At 44.0% G+C, this 16,215-nt stretch overlaps 1 protein-coding gene and 1 pseudogene across 1 annotated transcript; one reads left to right on the forward strand and one right to left on the reverse strand.

Annotated features, from left to right (window-relative positions):
• Window positions 1–3,409: 3,409 nt before the first annotated feature.
• LOC147436587 (putative glycosyltransferase 2) lies at window positions 3,410–4,126 on the reverse strand (annotated as a pseudogene).
• Window positions 4,127–8,296: 4,170 nt separating this feature from the next.
• Window positions 8,297–10,949, forward strand: LOC147436588 (uncharacterized). The gene is made up of 5 exons (XM_086489455.1): window positions 8,297–8,892; window positions 9,340–9,589; window positions 9,753–9,971; window positions 10,512–10,575; window positions 10,811–10,949. The coding sequence occupies exons 1-5, from the start codon at window positions 8,329–8,331 to the stop codon at window positions 10,932–10,934; spliced, it is 1,221 nt and encodes a 406-aa protein (XP_086345581.1). The 5' UTR covers window positions 8,297–8,328; the 3' UTR covers window positions 10,935–10,949.
• Window positions 10,950–16,215: the final 5,266 nt, after the last annotated feature.

A 16,215-nucleotide genomic window follows, 5' to 3' on the forward strand; every position in this document is an offset into this window, starting at 1 on the left:
ATCATGATGGTTTTCACATTTTTAAAAAAAGGCATCCTCCAATAATTTAGTAGGAGTCTACTATGCTATGGAAACAGCCTTGGCTTCCCAAACTAAGCAGGGCTTTCATGCACTGATTATCGATGTTGTCATTTGCAATTAACTATAGCAATAGGAGCTCTCAATGTTTGCAGCAGTAACCAAGACTTGCTCTAGCGACGGTAATATTAACCGCCCAATGCTCACAACTACCTTACACAGGGCATGTATAAATGCTCGAAGGAAACATCTAACATAGAGGCCAAAGAAGTGGGAGCGTTGCTCTTGGGTGTGGCGAAAGGATGGAGCTCACCACTAATTCTGCACCCTCTTATAGGCTACAAGCCTTTTCCACCAAAGTGGCACACAATTACATGCTCTTCGCAAGGCTCCACCAGAGATTGTGCATTCTCGTCGATGATGCAGTTGAAATGCTTTGCAGACTCAGGATCGACATCTACTACAGCCACAATAGCCAGCTTGTTGCACAAGTGGAGCTATTGATCGTCAATGAGACGCCATTGTGGGGAGGACTCAAAAGGATCGAGATGATGAAGAGGAGGAAGATGGTATAGAAGATGCTCCTATGGGAAGAAGAAAAAGGAGGTGGATGGAGCAAGAGGGGCTCATGGGCTCCTTGCTTCATAGCCTTCAATACAACAATTAAAGTGAGTACTATAGGAGGGGCCCTTTGTATGGCTGATGTTTGCTAGTGTACAATAAAGCTCATGCTTGACACAACAATAGCTACGAGGCCCTTTGGCTGGCATCATGCATGTGCATCATAGACCCATTAGTTTGTGCATGAAAGATTAATCATTGAGAGGTATTGGGCAGCTACGATGAAGTTGGAATAGCACATCAATGGGTCCAAGAAGTTGAAGATGATTACCCTCTGTTACATTGAAGGATGGCACCAAGGTGCATGTGCCAGATGTCTCCAGAATCTTTGTGAAGATGAGCCCCACATGATGTGACTAAGAGCATGGAACCTCTAGGGCTCCGGAATCCTAGTTACTCCCAAACTCAAAACATGGAGCGTTAATTGGCTAAATCGTCTCCTACTATTGTTGGCTAAGTCAGGTATTGCGTCAGTTGAATGCAAGGTGGAAGTTCCAATCCCTAAGTAGTGATATAAGAAGAGTTCATGCAAGAATTTCAAAAAGTCCAAACAAAGAGAACGCGAGAACGTGGAGGGTGATGGCACTTGTTTGATGCACTACCTCTAATTTGTAGTCTTTTTCTATTACCAAAGCTGTCAAACATCCCATAAACCATCATGTGTCTATTGACATCCAACAACCAGCTTACTGAAGCAGGGTGGACACAATATGTGTTACAGGACGATGCATTCTCACATAAGGTAGAAGACCAGATAATGGCTCAAGGCATTTTGTTGGCTTAAGAATGAGGGTAGAATTTGGAGATTCCATCATTAAAACCTGCAATCTTTTTCTCCTCCATGAGCAATCCAATAGCTTTCCTTGATGCATCATGAGTTGTGGCACTTTAGCTACAATTATTGAACACGAGTCTAATCAACACTATCAATAATCAGTACACTTGCGTCCAAACACAAGTTGCTTGTGCATTGGTGAATCTAGAATTGTTGCAAGTCAGGATGCCTCAAAGGGTTTCAATCCAGCATGTGTGGAGAGAGAGAGAGAGAGAGAGAGAGAGAGAGAGAGAGAGAGAGAGAGAGAGGGGGGGGGGGGGGGGGGGGGGGGGGGAGAGGTCCATGTATAAGACGGTGAGGACCTTGCAACGAGGGTGAAGAATCAACAGAGATCCCATTTATGTATGGAATGGTGACCAATTTCCAAGATCCATTCAAACAAATGTGTAGAACAAGACCAAGACTGAAAAGTTGAGGGGTATATTATGATAGCCCTGATGGAGATGGCGGACCGCACATCAGCGAGTCAAGAAATTTGTAGATGATTACTTATAACACGGCTGGCACCAAGGTGTATGCGCCCATTGTGTTTGGAATTTTATATGAAGATGATCCCGACTTGCACTGTTGCTGCTAAGAGAATGGAACCTGGAGAGCTCCATGCTTAGCTCCTCTTATGGTTCTCCCAAACTCAAACCTGGGCTTAAACATTTTAGGCTATTGCTGTGAAAAATGGGTATGCCTTGTTAAATGCCAGCAATAGTTATAATACACAGTAGTGACATGAAGTACTACTTGTATCTTTACTTTGTATTGCTGGATATTTGTAGTGAGATGGTATTGCATGTATCTTTATTATGTGGTGTAGTATATTTCCATTGTAGAGCAGATCCTCCCCTTTACTCCAAAATGCTTCCATATAGTTAAAGAGGACTCATGAAATGATTGATCTATCATTTGTGTAGTCAATAGGTTTTCTTTTACCATCTTATTTCCCAAAGATGGCATGGTGTGAAGATGCGCCTTCAAAAAAGTTATGAGCCATGACCTCTTTGATATCCCTTCTTGAAAAGAAAATGACCAAGCCATGAAATTAGGCAATGAATGTCATAGAATAACTTCTTAGAGCACATTCGCACTGTAGCATTTTGGCTTTGGTTAGAGCCCCATCTTGCTTTGCACTTTTGGGGATTGGAGGGCAACGCATCAGTCATGCACTAGAGATGCAAGTGGCGATCATGCTACATGAGGCACTTTCTTGGTAAACCGGTTATAAAAGGTGTTTTTGCTGACTTTCATGCGCTATATGCAGCTGTAATATTGTATTAATGCTTTCAACTAGTGATACCCTGACAATAAACGTATGCGTTGCAAAATCTTGTTTGCAAGAAACTCTTTGTAGGGGCTACAATGCTTTGGCCATGCCCCTATAAGTGCTATAAGTACTATGCAAGGTTGCTTTTTGTCAGTTCTTGCAGAGCATTTAACCCCCGCAACCACTAGGTGGGACGTGTCTCTTAGTAGATTTGGCTATTGGCCATAAAGTCTTGGGTGTTGTCTTGAGATTTGTTGTCGTTCTAAACTCCTCATGAGAGAGAGTAGAGAGAGATGGATAGAGTCTTTCCAACTTTGTCAAAATTGGTAGAGTGGAGTCACAAAGGCAACATTTTAACTACACGACAAACTCATGCTTACCTTAGCCAAAACAATGCCTGTGTAGCGTGCGAATACGCTCTTACATATCAAGAATGTGCTTTTGTGAATGTGCCTTGGCTTGCAATTTGAGACATTTGGGAGTTGGAAGAGGATGTGGGCAGTCCTCATGATTCTATCACTTGTAACATGGTAAGCCTAATGAGGTTTTTCACTTTCTGGATCCTGGAATGAGCCACTTGGCCCAAACTCAACCCTTGGATGATTGAAATTTGGGTTGTAGAAAAGCAGATGATGAAACTATAAAAAGTGTAGATTTTAATTTAAGTTTTATAGGGTGCTTTACACGACAAAGACAAAAAGCTCAAATGTCATGCCTGTGAATCTCACATCATTGTCCATCCACCATATCCAATCCACCGCAGGATGCAACAACATGAGCTTGTGAAGGAGTGGGAGCTTGGACTAGCAATCTTCCCTCACATCAAGAAGTGTCATGTTGTAAATGATGTGGACTCTATGCAAATGGCAGTAGTCCATCTTGTTCTTGGTGAATCACAAGAGGAGGTGGTTGCAAAGGGGAATTTGGCATGGTTTGGGGCTAGACCCAGTGACAAGGAGGATGTTGGGATGCAAGCGGCTATTGGTACATGGGCATGAGCGCGTAGGGCGGTTGTTTTGAGAGAACTAAATTTGCCTTTGCTGCTCCCAATCTGTGATTTGGGCGCCCAAATAAGTGCGTGATTTCTTGATTGCTTAATGACCACCAGAGTTGGAACCTACTTTTTTTATGGATGCAAGAGGGGGTGCTAATGCACCATTAATCTCTTCGTCTGCCTGACTACTGATGAGATTGACCTTTTGGCTTAACAAAGAAGAGATTGTGTGCAAGACAGTATTGGGTTTCTGTGCAACGCCTTATTTGATGATGAAGAATGAAATCAGAAAAGAGGGAATGGTGAATCGAATGATGGAATGTATCAGAGATTTTGGAGAAGACCACCATACAAGCACTATTGTCTTCATCTTCATCCTCATCATCATCATTGTCATGTTTGCTTTGATCAATCAATGAAGGAGAGCTTAAGAAGGGTGTTTTTTATTCAACGTTGCATTATATGTACGAATTGCAATGGTTACTTGGTGAGTACTTAGTAAGCCTAACGTGGTTCTCTCAAATGAGGCCCTTGGACTAAGCTGCTTGGCTTAATCGCAACCATCCATTGAGACTTGATCTGACATCAAAGACGATTTACAATTACCTTGCTTATCTTTATCGCATCTTTTGAGGACCTCACACATTCTTTACTTTAATATTATCGCCTATGACAAAGCCTCACTCGTGCTTTTTGGCATGCAAAAGGGCGATGGAGATGTGTTAAAAGCTTTAGAGTACAACGTCCCTCGTTCTAAAATTTTAGCCACATGAGAAGCAGTAGCGATAAAGGAAATCTATCTTCAACTTCAAAGACAAAAATAGTCCCAATGAGCTTCCTGTTCAAAATGTTATTTCTTGGACGTGCTGATTATAGGCTACGTCCACAAGGTTGTGGCAAGAAAACTCTGGGCAGCCAAAAGGGGTTGTTGGAGAAACATGCTTATGTGTGTCAAATGTAATTCCCTTATGAAAGCATATAAAGTTCTTCATGAGCTTTCTGTTCAAAATGTACGCATTGATTGTAGGATATGCCCAACATGGCTATGGGAAAAAAGCTGAGTTGTTTTGATTCAATGTGAAAGGAAGGCCTTGGCCAAATGAAATTGTCAATGCTTGCACCTTTAAGGCATGTGGCCTTACCTAATAACTTCTTATGGTAAGAGAATCCACAATTTACTTGGTAAGTCTAATGTGGTTTTTTACTTTCTTGAGCTTGGAGGTGGCCACTTGGCATGTTCTATGCCATTACCTTTGATTAAAATTCCACCGCCAAAAGCCTCAATCTTGCTTTTCTTTTTTTGACCTCCAGTTCTTATAAACACAATGAATTGCTTTTGTTATCACCTACGTTACTTGTCGACTACATGAAAAGAGAGCATTCTTATCGCCTCAATGTAGTATAAAACCCTCGTGCAACGTCAAAACAACAAAATGAGGTGCCCCCCCAACTCAATATTCGCACCCTATTGATTGAGCCATTCTACTATAATGATTGCGTCGGAGCTTATGAACGGAGAACTCATCACTACAATAAACCCTACACCGTCTATGATGTAGAACATAAAGTTACCTCTACTTCTCTTTAAGTTAAATCTATATCTTGCATCTTTTGTGTCTATGTTAACTCTTGTTTTGTGTGTCACAGAAAGCACATATATTCACAACAGCATACGTTTCGACGACTACACAACTGCAACTCAAGCTCAACAACACTGCAAGGTCCATTATTTGCATCCAATTCCCCTCAAAACATAAAGCCTAAGGGGCAAGGCACGACTTTCGTTTCTTATAGTTTTTGGAGAGACAACAATGCCAACTCTAATTATCCCCGTTCTCAGACCCAAGACCTCACACACCTTCGAAGATGGTGAGAGCTAGCAGGGTATGAGATTAGATTGAGAGGAAGAAGGAGTATCTTACGAGAAAGATGTACATCTCCTCACATAATCACTCATATGTAGCATAGCTTAGCTTAGTAATTAGCTTGGTAGAGGAGATGAGCATGCATTGAAGCTTGGCTCTTGGTTGGATTTGCATCCACATGCCAAGAGAGTGTTGATGTAGGCTTCTATCTCACAAGCTTGGAGTAGGTGATGAGTTCTCCATTAAAGCTTGGGAAGAGATAGTCTTCTCTTTCTTCACACATGAGCTTGTGTGAGTATGTGTGTGATAATGCCTTCCAAAAATCAGCCCTCTCTCTCTCTTGGGCGAGCCTTCTTGCTAATTGCTCTTGTTGAAGCCTCATTGGCCCTCCCCAAGTCAAGCCAATTACAATTAAGCAGCATAAGTGATAGCCTTCTGACATGTGTCCCCCTTTCCCCTTTTGTGAGAGCTTTAGGTAATTAAATAATTAAACTAAACTCTCATTGGACCCCTTTGCCTCCTGGCCAATAGGAATCAAGCAAGCCATGGGGCTCCTGAATGCTCATTGGTCCCCTTGGGAGACTGCCCAATAGTCTTCTAGGAGACTTAATTCTCATTGATTTCTTTTATTAAATGTTTTTAAATTAATTAAACTAGATTTACTTTAGCTTAATTCTCATTGGTCCACTTCAAGGGTCATCCAATAGAAATTGGGCACACCTTGTGGGCATCTGGCCTAGGGAGCTGACATGTGTCCCTCGTTCCCTTTGTGTAAAGGGAGCCTCTGTGTGTGTGTGTGTGTGTGTGTGGCTTTCTCTCTCATCCCCTACCTTTAGGGCTCGCCCCCTCCCATGTAGGGATGTGCAAAGACTTTTAGGGCACACACAAAGCATCCAATTTTCCCTAGGGTTGACCTTTGGACACAACCTTTGAATTTTGGAACCTTAGCATTTTGGAAGTCTTAATGGGCTGAACCTTAGGGTCTTTTTAGCCCATTGTTGCACATGCTCTTTTGCAGATGGCCTCCCCTTTGGATCCCTACTATGGCCGGTCTGCTAGCTTAGTCAATATTCTAGCTTTTTCTCCCCTGGCGCTTCCCCACATTAAATGATCAGTTTAATATGAGAAAATCATTTAGGAGAATTACATATTGATTATTATGACAGACCGTACATACTTCTTTTCTCAAAGTTGGACAATTCAACTTATGTATTGCAATACTTGATGCACTTTGTACATATTTACTTTATTCCTAGGTGGTTAATGTCTATCTACGTATGTCCTTGTTTGACAATGTATCTTATATATTGTAGGCTAACATTCTCCTGTGTATAACCGTTCTGTAACACGAAGACAATTCTTTATCCTAGTGTTATTCTCCTCAGATATGTTTTGCATCAGGTTCTGTGATCGACAGCCAAGACCCTCCAACTATGACAACACGTAACTCTCTCTCTCTCTCTCTCTCTCTCTCTCACAGGTTCTACGAGAAATAAGAACTATGCTTGATTCAGAGTAAGATGGGTGTCTCAAAGATGGGTCCTCGATCTAGAGAGTAAATAGCCGACGATATTACCACGCTGAATGGCAATCTACAAATAAACTACCAAAGTAGGTTAAGGAGTAAGGTTTAAGCATAATGATTAAGCTGCAACCTTGTGCTCAATTTAATTATCCCTTTTATTAGCCCTCTGTTGTGTAGTGAGCCCTATGGACACAACTTGCTTCTTCCAAATGGTCATCAAGCCATTGTTTAGCCTATCAATTTGGTTCTACTTATCTGCTTGTGTTCCACAACAAAAGCCAAGGCGACAACAATCACAACCAACCAAGTAACCAATTGTGCTCCAAAATCTATTAGAGCATGTACGATAAGAGGCAATGCCTTGGTCTCACTGCTCAAACATCTGTGAAATTGGACCATTTTAGAGACAACTATAGAACTAATCAATCATCATATATGTTTAATAAATACACTTGCAATTCTTTTTTCAAAAATTCGTCAACGTCTTGTTTATGTTCTATAGCAATGTCTACCAAGCAAGACTAGTTGTGTTCCTAACGAAGTCTTTTTGGCTTTCTAAAAGAAGCCTTAGTGTTGAGTCGAGTTAAGCATCCTTCCAATGTTTTCAGTGCCAACGATGGAGACTCATCTTAAATGTTGATGGAGTTTGTCAAAGGATTCCCTTTCATTTCAAAGCCTTGCAGGACTTTTTAAGACTTTGCCTTGTTTATTTTTTTAATCCTTGCTCATCTTATATTATTTTCAACATGAACACACAATTTATATTTGTCTTTTTTTTATAGGATGGAACTACATTGCTTTTATTTTGTGTACTTTTTTATTTTTAAAGCTTTTAAACAATAAAGAGCTTTTTTCACAAGAACAAACGATCGTGACTCTCTCTCTCTCTCTCTCTATATATATATATATATAATTTTTATTTCCCTCATATCTTAATTTTTTTTTTGGACAGCCATCGTGAAATCTCACGTTAAAAATTTCGTCGATGTACTTTGTTACTTGTTTACTCCAGTGTTATGTTTATATGCCTATGTCTTGTTATGTTCTAGCCTATAGCAATGTCCACCAAGCAAGACTCGTTGTGCTCCTAACGGAAGTCTTGCAACGAAAAGCACCTCCGCTCGCTTTTCAAGACGAGTTTTTCATCCATATAGATAGGAAGGTGGGCCCTGACGATAACAGGAGGATTTCCAGACGATAACAGGAGGATTGGAAATGGGGTCTCCCCTCTTTACTCTGGGTTTGAAAAATCTCGCCAAGAAGAAGCGCCACCATCACCAGTGCGAAGGACCACAGGAGGCCGTCATATTTGTGGGTGGAGCGCCCGCGTCACAGCCACCCATCGCGCCTACGCAGGCACTGCCACCCACAACACGTACACATGCAAGATCACCCACGACGCCTGAGGGGCGGCCGCAACCCTCGACAGCTATGCAAGAGGATGGAGGGCATCCAATACCCCTCCAACTAAGTACCGCGCAAGCGCAAGGCCGCACGATAATCAACTTTCGCGGCCTGCTCATCGATGTGACACCCTCCTGGCTCAATATTGCGGCTACGCATGAGGGACAGGCAACAGAACAAGAGCTGCAGCAGCATCCACCTTGGCTTCCGATTGTGCGAACTGGGCAGACATCTAATGGCTTCCGAAACTATGAGTGCCCGATCTGCCTTGAAATATTGCAAGCAAGTGACAAGGCGTCCTCCCTGCTCCCTTGCAACCATGCATTCCACTTGCAATGCATTACCAGTTGGCTTAACCTCAATTCCTCTTGCCCGGTTTGCTACCATACCTCTATCTCCAGCTGAAGACGATACTGGCTCTCTATGTGGCCTAGAGGCTTTCTATGTATATAGTACACTCAACCAAACAGAAGCAGTGTAGATAGTGCTATAATTACAAAGCACTGCAGCTACTTCAGCCTTTAAGTGTTAATCGTGGTGAATGTGACAAATTCATCGACTTTGCTGATCTCTTATGTATTAAATAAATTTTTTGGACCTCTCTCTCTCTCTCTCTGTGTGTGTGTGTGTGTGGCTAATACACGAGTAAAAGTCTTTGTTGGCTTGAAGGTTCAAACAAATGTTCTTTTTGGGAGGGAAACATGCTCTGGATCCCTTGTTGAGCACTGGCAAGGAAATATCCAGAGGGTTAGGGCTAGAGGTGCAATACTATGTGCAACCAAAAGGAATTTTCACTGTTGAATATGTTAGCTTGTAAAGCAGGTAGTACCACAGAAAAAATGCAAAATTCTCAGACCTCAAGTGAAGCGAGCTAGGGGTCCTTCCTACTCTCGCAATTTCAGCGCAGGCATTGGACAAGGCAGGGGTGGAGAGTCTGGTAAATATGACGATGCAGAGGAGCCTCTTTTCAGTGCGAACTATGGTCATGGAGCCCTCAAAGGAGGTCCTTTCAATGGAGTTTTTCTTGGTCGTGGAGGCCCTCACAATAGCTCATCCAGAGCTCCCTTTGGTGGTGGGAGGGGTTTAATAATTAGAACCAGACCGAGACCCACTCTTTGAACAATGGTCCCTTGTTTTCCAATGTTTCGTTTGGCTCTGTTTCTCGCAATCAAGGAGAAGATTCATTCTCTGATACTAAGTCACAGCAAATGCCTGCTTTAACTCTTGGTTGGCAGGCCCGTTGAAAACAATGATGCACTGCGTGAAGACATCTTCTCACCAGACTAGTACCATCTCCAGTTGGTCCAAATGGGATCAAAAGTTGGGTAAAGTGGATGCAAAAATTGATCCTTCACTGGCTGAAATGTGGCTAGTTCAGGATGAAAGTTCGTGGAGTGTCTTGCCATGTCCAGCAATACCTCAGCAACAGCGAGGACACGAGAGGCAAACAAAAGGTATGTCCAGCAACATTTGTAGTTGGTGTGTGGAACTTAGTGTTGGTTTATGCAATGTTCTACCTATATCTGCCAAAGTGACGTGGGCAATTTTGTGTATTTTTTGCTCTTTCTAGCTGCTTGGGCTAGTTGTGGATCCTATGTGCCAAGAAGCTTATACTTTAAAACATTCCAGGTTGCAGCATTTATTGATGCCTAATTTGGCACGCACACTTTAGTGGGATTGTTGTAACATATAATGGAGCTTTTAGCTATGCAGCCTTGTGATTGATGAGAAATGTCCTCTAAACTCGAGTTATGTGAGGTTTAGTTTGTTGGTAGCTATCCCTGTTTTCCTGAGGGTTTATAAGATAGCAGGGACAAAATGCTTGGTTAGCTCACATTTTTGTTCGTATCATTTGCACACGATGGAGCTGATGGGCTGCATATCATTGTGATTGATGAGTTTCATGAGCTAGTGAATCGAAGTCTCTTGTAAAGTTTAATTGAGCCTTTTCAGCTTATATTGTTGGTTGTGTATTTCTCAATGCATCCTAGCAGTCCCCAAGGACTTCATCATCTTTCCAAGCTGCTCCTCCATACCAGCAGTCTTCAAGTCCGCCTGGTAAGGACTGAACGTTCCTTCTGATTGCGAGGTATTTGTGTACATTTGTGAGCCTTCGCATGTAGCATGCATTTTTAGTGGGTTTGTTGTTATATGTATCCATGAGGGAGGTGACATCTGTAGAGCATTGTGATTGATGAGTGTCATGAGTTTTTGAGTTTAGCTTTATGAAAATTGAATGTATGTGAGGTTTACTCACAGCCTCACAATGCCATTTGTAACATTCTCAATGCAGCTTTTCAATCTTCAGGAAATGCATCACCCTTCCAAGCTGCACCTCCACAACATCAGTCCAAGCCCACTTGGTAAGGACTGAACCTTTCTTCCATCTATGCAAGGTTTTTGGTTATGATTGCTGATACTTTCCATGTAGCATGCATATTTTGAGTTAAGCCAAAATGACTCAAATCCTCTGATGCGGCCTTCGTCGATGCTGTGTAGTCCTCCGCAGTCGTAGGCATCTGACTCGGTCGCTTCATTGATCAGCGTGCCTCTGGTGTAAGGAGAATGTGAGGTTTGTTGTGGTAGCTCCTCCTCCAGCTGCCGAGTTCTAAAGAAGTTTGTGATCCGTCTCTGAGACTGGCTAGCCTCTCCTCTCATCAGGCTCTCTCCGTGTCTGTGTAGCTTGAGCGAAAACAGTCCCAAACATCTCTGGTCCTCATACCCCATGTCTGTACAGAGTGGTCCACAGCCCTCTCTGAACAGACAGTGAAAGCGGCCTCGTATCTCATAGTAAACTGGGTAGTGGCATGTGTAGTGCAACTCTGTCTCAGGCTCCATGTGACATAGGGGACATGTCCTGGCCTCTGCTGGTACTTCGCTATATCTACTAGTCTCGACCCGAAGTTGGTGTGAAGATGCGCGTATATGGCCAATAGCGCACCGTATCCCATGAGATAAGTGGGTGTCCATGTATCTGGGTCTCGTCACAAAACCATTTATAGTAAGCTGGAGAAGATGCTCTCTATAGAAAGCCATCTTTGTGTCCAGTTCCTGTAGTCATCCTAGTTCCTGTAGTCATCCTGGTATCTAGCTAGCTGAGTCAGGTCTTGGCGGATGAGCCTAGTGATCTCGGACTATGTAAGAGTCAGAGAGGGTGCATCCAGTGAACATTGGAAAGGGGGCAATGTGTTCATGCTGAACCCGTGTCACTGAAACCATGATGTCATCTCCCCATACCAACATGTTGTATCTCCGTGCATAGCTAACTGTCGAGAGGACTCAATTGCTAGGCGGGCATATCCATCTATGGGGAGGTCCCATAAGCGGTGTATAAAGGAGACTGATCTGGTGAGCACCTCAACCACTAGTGGAGGGGTAGCTAGCTTTGCTCGAATAATGTCTTGTGGCACTGAAGCCTTGGCTCTAGTAAACCGTGAGATCATAGAGACGAGAGGCTTCTCCATGCCTCTCCATCCATCAGAGCGACCCGACCTCCCATGATGGTCAAAAGAAGGCCCCCATCTCTGAACTCCATAGAGCAATGTGGAAGTCATCCGAGTGTCAAAAAGCCAAAGCTTCGTCCGAGGCTCTTGAAATTGAATCTGTGCACACATCCTCTCCAATCCACCCAATGCTGCATAGGCTTCGGTCAATCTTGTCTCTGCTGCTCTCCTCAATGAAAATGTTGATCCACTAAAGACCACCCCACGGTAGGTTTAAGCATTTGTATACTCCATTGTCTCATGGCCGTATGTGAATGTGGGTGCTGCTCTCCTAATCCAGTGTAGGGTGGTGGTAAACACCATAACCTTGGTTTTACCAAGGTTGACAAACAAACCACTGTCGTGGGCAAACCTATGCAATGCATCCAAGTGACGCTGCATCCCCTCCGGAGAGTTGGAGATCAACACATTGTCATCAACATATAACAATAGTGGAATCCATGTCCTTGCTAGCTGTGCACCTCTATCACCATCTCTCTCAATATAGTCAGAAACCCCATCTACATACATACCAAATAGAGTAGGAGAGCGGGCAGCCTTGCTTCACCCCAATAGTGGAGTGAACCATGTAGGTAGCCCTTCAAAAGTGCGTACATGCCCCACTACTGACCTGTATAATGACATGATTCCCCAAATCAGCTCTATAGGTACTCCCATCTCCTGCAGTTTGCGCATCAATCTAGCTCTGGGCACTGTGTCAAATGCTTTGCGGAAATCCACAAAGCTACAATAGATTCGTCTCCCATGTGATTTGCCCTCCTCAATAATGGCTCTTAAGTGTCAAAATGTGGTCAAGAGTAGAGAATCCTCTCCTGCACCTTGCTTGCCGTGCTGCTTGTATGCCCTCCTTCTCTGCCCATCTACTCAGTTGTTGCTCAAGAATGGATGCATACAACCGTGCCAATGTGTGTCCAATCATGATAGTGCGATAATTCCCAAGCTCCATAGGGCCTCCTGACTTGAAGATAGGTACAATAGTAGATAAATTGTATCAGACAGGCCTCACACATGGCACGGTTGAACATCACTGCTAGAAGCTCTGCGAGCAGATCCCTGGCATGTATAAAATGCTCAGCCAATAAGCCATCATGATCATATGCTCCCAGTCCTCATCCTATCAATGGCCTTCACCATCTCAGCGGTGAAAAACGCACGTGTGTGGGCATGGCTCGAGGGGTCGAGAAGAGGCAGCTGTCCAGGAACTGTATACAGAGATGATGCATACTAGCCCCACGTCTTTGTAGAAGTAATGGCAAGAGGGGGGGAGTGCTCATGAAAGCGTCGCCATGCCTCACTTGAGTCCTGCCTGAAGAATAGCTGATATAGATCCTGCTCTAAGTCGAGCCACAAAAGCCCTCTTCTTCCGCTGCTTTAAGTGTCGGAAGGGAATCCGATGTGAGTGATGTCCCCCAAAAGCACCTCCCTCTGAAGTCTAGCTCGTCTCGCGGCACTCATCATACCAACTGTTCTGGGGCATGCTCCTAGAACGACGTCTCTGCTCAGGCTAGGTGTGTGGGTATGCCTCTGATGTTGCATCATGCAATGTCTGCGTCAGTATAGTAGTAAGCTCCTCCAGAGGTCGCCATGGCACCTCAGTGCACAGGCGTCTGTAGATTCCATCTATGTAGACAGAGTCTGTCTCCCGTTTAAAGGTGTAGCGAGTAGGGGCTGCTGTCCGTGGCATGTGTGCTACACTAAACTAGAAAGACATGGTCATCGACACAAGGGCATGATCTAGTGCCACACCATCAGGTCTGGGTCCAATTGTGAGGTCCTGGATACTAGAGATAAAGCTTGACAGTGCCATGATTATGTAGACAGAGTCTGTCTCCCATTTAAAGGTGTAGCGAGTAGGGGCTGCTGCCCGTGGCATGTGTGCTACACTAAACTGGAAAGACATGGTCATTGACACAAGGGCATGATCTAGTGCCATACCATCAGGCCTGGGTCCACCAATTGTGAGGTCCTGGATACTAGAGATAAAGCTTGGCAGTGCCATGACATAATCCAATGTGCTGGCTCCATGTCTGTGTAGAAAGCATGTAAGACCTCTCGCAACAGGAAATCTTTGTAGGCCATTCAAAATGGCCAATCCATGTGCAGTCCCCATGTCTATCAAGTGCTGTCCATACTTAGTATGCTCCACATCCTGTGATAATCTAGATAGGCCTATCTCTGTAGTATCCAGCTCCCTCAACATCTCCTCTGAAGTATCATAAAATACTGTCTGGTGATGGGTAGTCCTAGCGTGGAAGTCCCCCAGGATGATAATGTCACCATCCCACAAGAACTCCCATATGTCATCATTCAAAATAGAAAAGGGGGACTGTCCTCTAGGTGGTGTATATACTGATGTACTCGGAAGAAAGTTGCAGATAGCAATATAGAGATATCTGTCTGTCTCTGCCCTCAGTATCATCCACATGTACCTAGCTTGCTCATCCCTTCGAGCTATATGTACCAATGGTTGCAACTCCTTCCTGAATAAAACTGCCACTCCCTGAGTTCCGTCCTCTGTGCTCTGATTGAGTCTCCTGTCTGCAAGCTGTCTCCCATTTGTATTCGTTGACATGTGGAAGAGACTGCTCAAGGACTTGATGTGTCTCAGAGTAGAAGATGATGTGAAACTATTCTCAAAAGCACCCACATCAAGGCGTAGGGATCCATTACAGTTTCAAGTAGCAACTTTGAGTGTGGTCCCATAGGTCTCAGAGCGTCGCTCCAATATCACCACTCTTCCATCCTAATAAAAAGCAAGCTTGCCTTTTTCCCTTGCCGCTCTAATATCTGGCATTACCTCCTACACATGAGAAATCTGCGAGAGGGTGAGGTCATCTCCGAGAAAGATACCCGTCTTCTTAAGAGTTGGTCTCTTCTTTAAAAAGTCTTTCGCTTCCATGGAGGGGAAACAAAGGATAAGTGCCCTTTCCTTCGAGGTTTCCCCATTGCTACCTTTTTTCTTATTGCGCACTCTCCAAGCTCTTGTATGTGCCGGTTCATTAACCCCCATCATCGTCATGAGTTCTTTTCTCTCTTCATCGAGATTATCTTTGTCTATAAGGCCACAAATCCTCACATGTAAGGCGCACACACGTCTCCTTTTCTGCTCCCTCAGTTTCAATAACGGTAGGTGTGGACGTTGTTTCCTTGCCTTTCCCTTTCTTGGCAACCTCGATCCATTTCTCGGCCTCGTCCACTTTCTATTGAGTCTTTGTGATAACATCCACCCAAGAAGTCGTCATTTCTTTGTGTTGCTCCTCCCCCTCTTTGATGGCCCGCACTTGCTCTTTAATCGTGTTGAGTTCTTCAATTATTGAGGGTTGAAGCTCTCCCTCTTCAAGTGTGTTTCGTGATTGCACCTTTGCAAGCTCCTTTTTGAGTAATGCAATTTTCGCATCTTGGGTAGTCACACGACTTTCAAGTGTGTTTATCTTGCTTTCCAGAGCCGACACGCGAGCGTCTTTATTGTGCCTAGGTGTCACAAGACGAGCACCACGTGCCGATAGAAAAGAACAGACTGAATAGACTTTTAGCACTTCAATAACAACTGAACTGAAAGAGAGAGACGACACGTGACACGGGGTGGCGGAATTCCACCCCAGAGAGTATTGGCCCCAAACCTTGGCGCCCCTTTCGCTATTTCTTTATATTGCATCAACACAGTACAAGCCGGTACTCCAGACTCTGCACCTTCTCCAGGAAGCATGCCAGAGAATGAGCCCTAACCTCATATTTAAAGGCCCTAGGCCCCAAAAGCAGTTTACAGTAAAAAGCCAGCATTTGGTCCAAAAGCAAAGCCAAAAAGCTGCCAATGCAATTTACGAAAATCCATACAGCCCTGCCACGTCAGCATCGCCAGCGTGAAAAGCAGAAATCCGTACAATTTTGCCACGTCAGCAGTCAACGTAATTTTCGGAACTTCTGTACAGGTGTGCCACGTCAGCAAACCAGCACGTATCTTTTGTGTGTGTGTGTGATGGTCCTGCTTCATCTTCTGCTGCTCTACCTCTTCACTTAGGGTTTAGGCCCCTCGTCCCACATCTTCAAGTTGGCTCCCTTCTTCAGGGCTTTGACACGTCATCAGTTTGTGACATCTCCCCTTCTTGAAAGAGAGTAATCATCCGCGATTACAGCATATCTGCAAAACAACTCAAGTTAGCTCAAAAATTTTCGAGGGTCATTCCGGGACAATCAA

Source organism: Adiantum capillus-veneris, chromosome 18 (genome assembly GCF_014529385.1).
Source record: "Adiantum capillus-veneris isolate H3 chromosome 18, ASM1452938v2, whole genome shotgun sequence".
In the NCBI taxonomy this organism is placed as follows: domain Eukaryota; kingdom Viridiplantae; phylum Streptophyta; class Polypodiopsida; order Polypodiales; family Pteridaceae; genus Adiantum; species Adiantum capillus-veneris.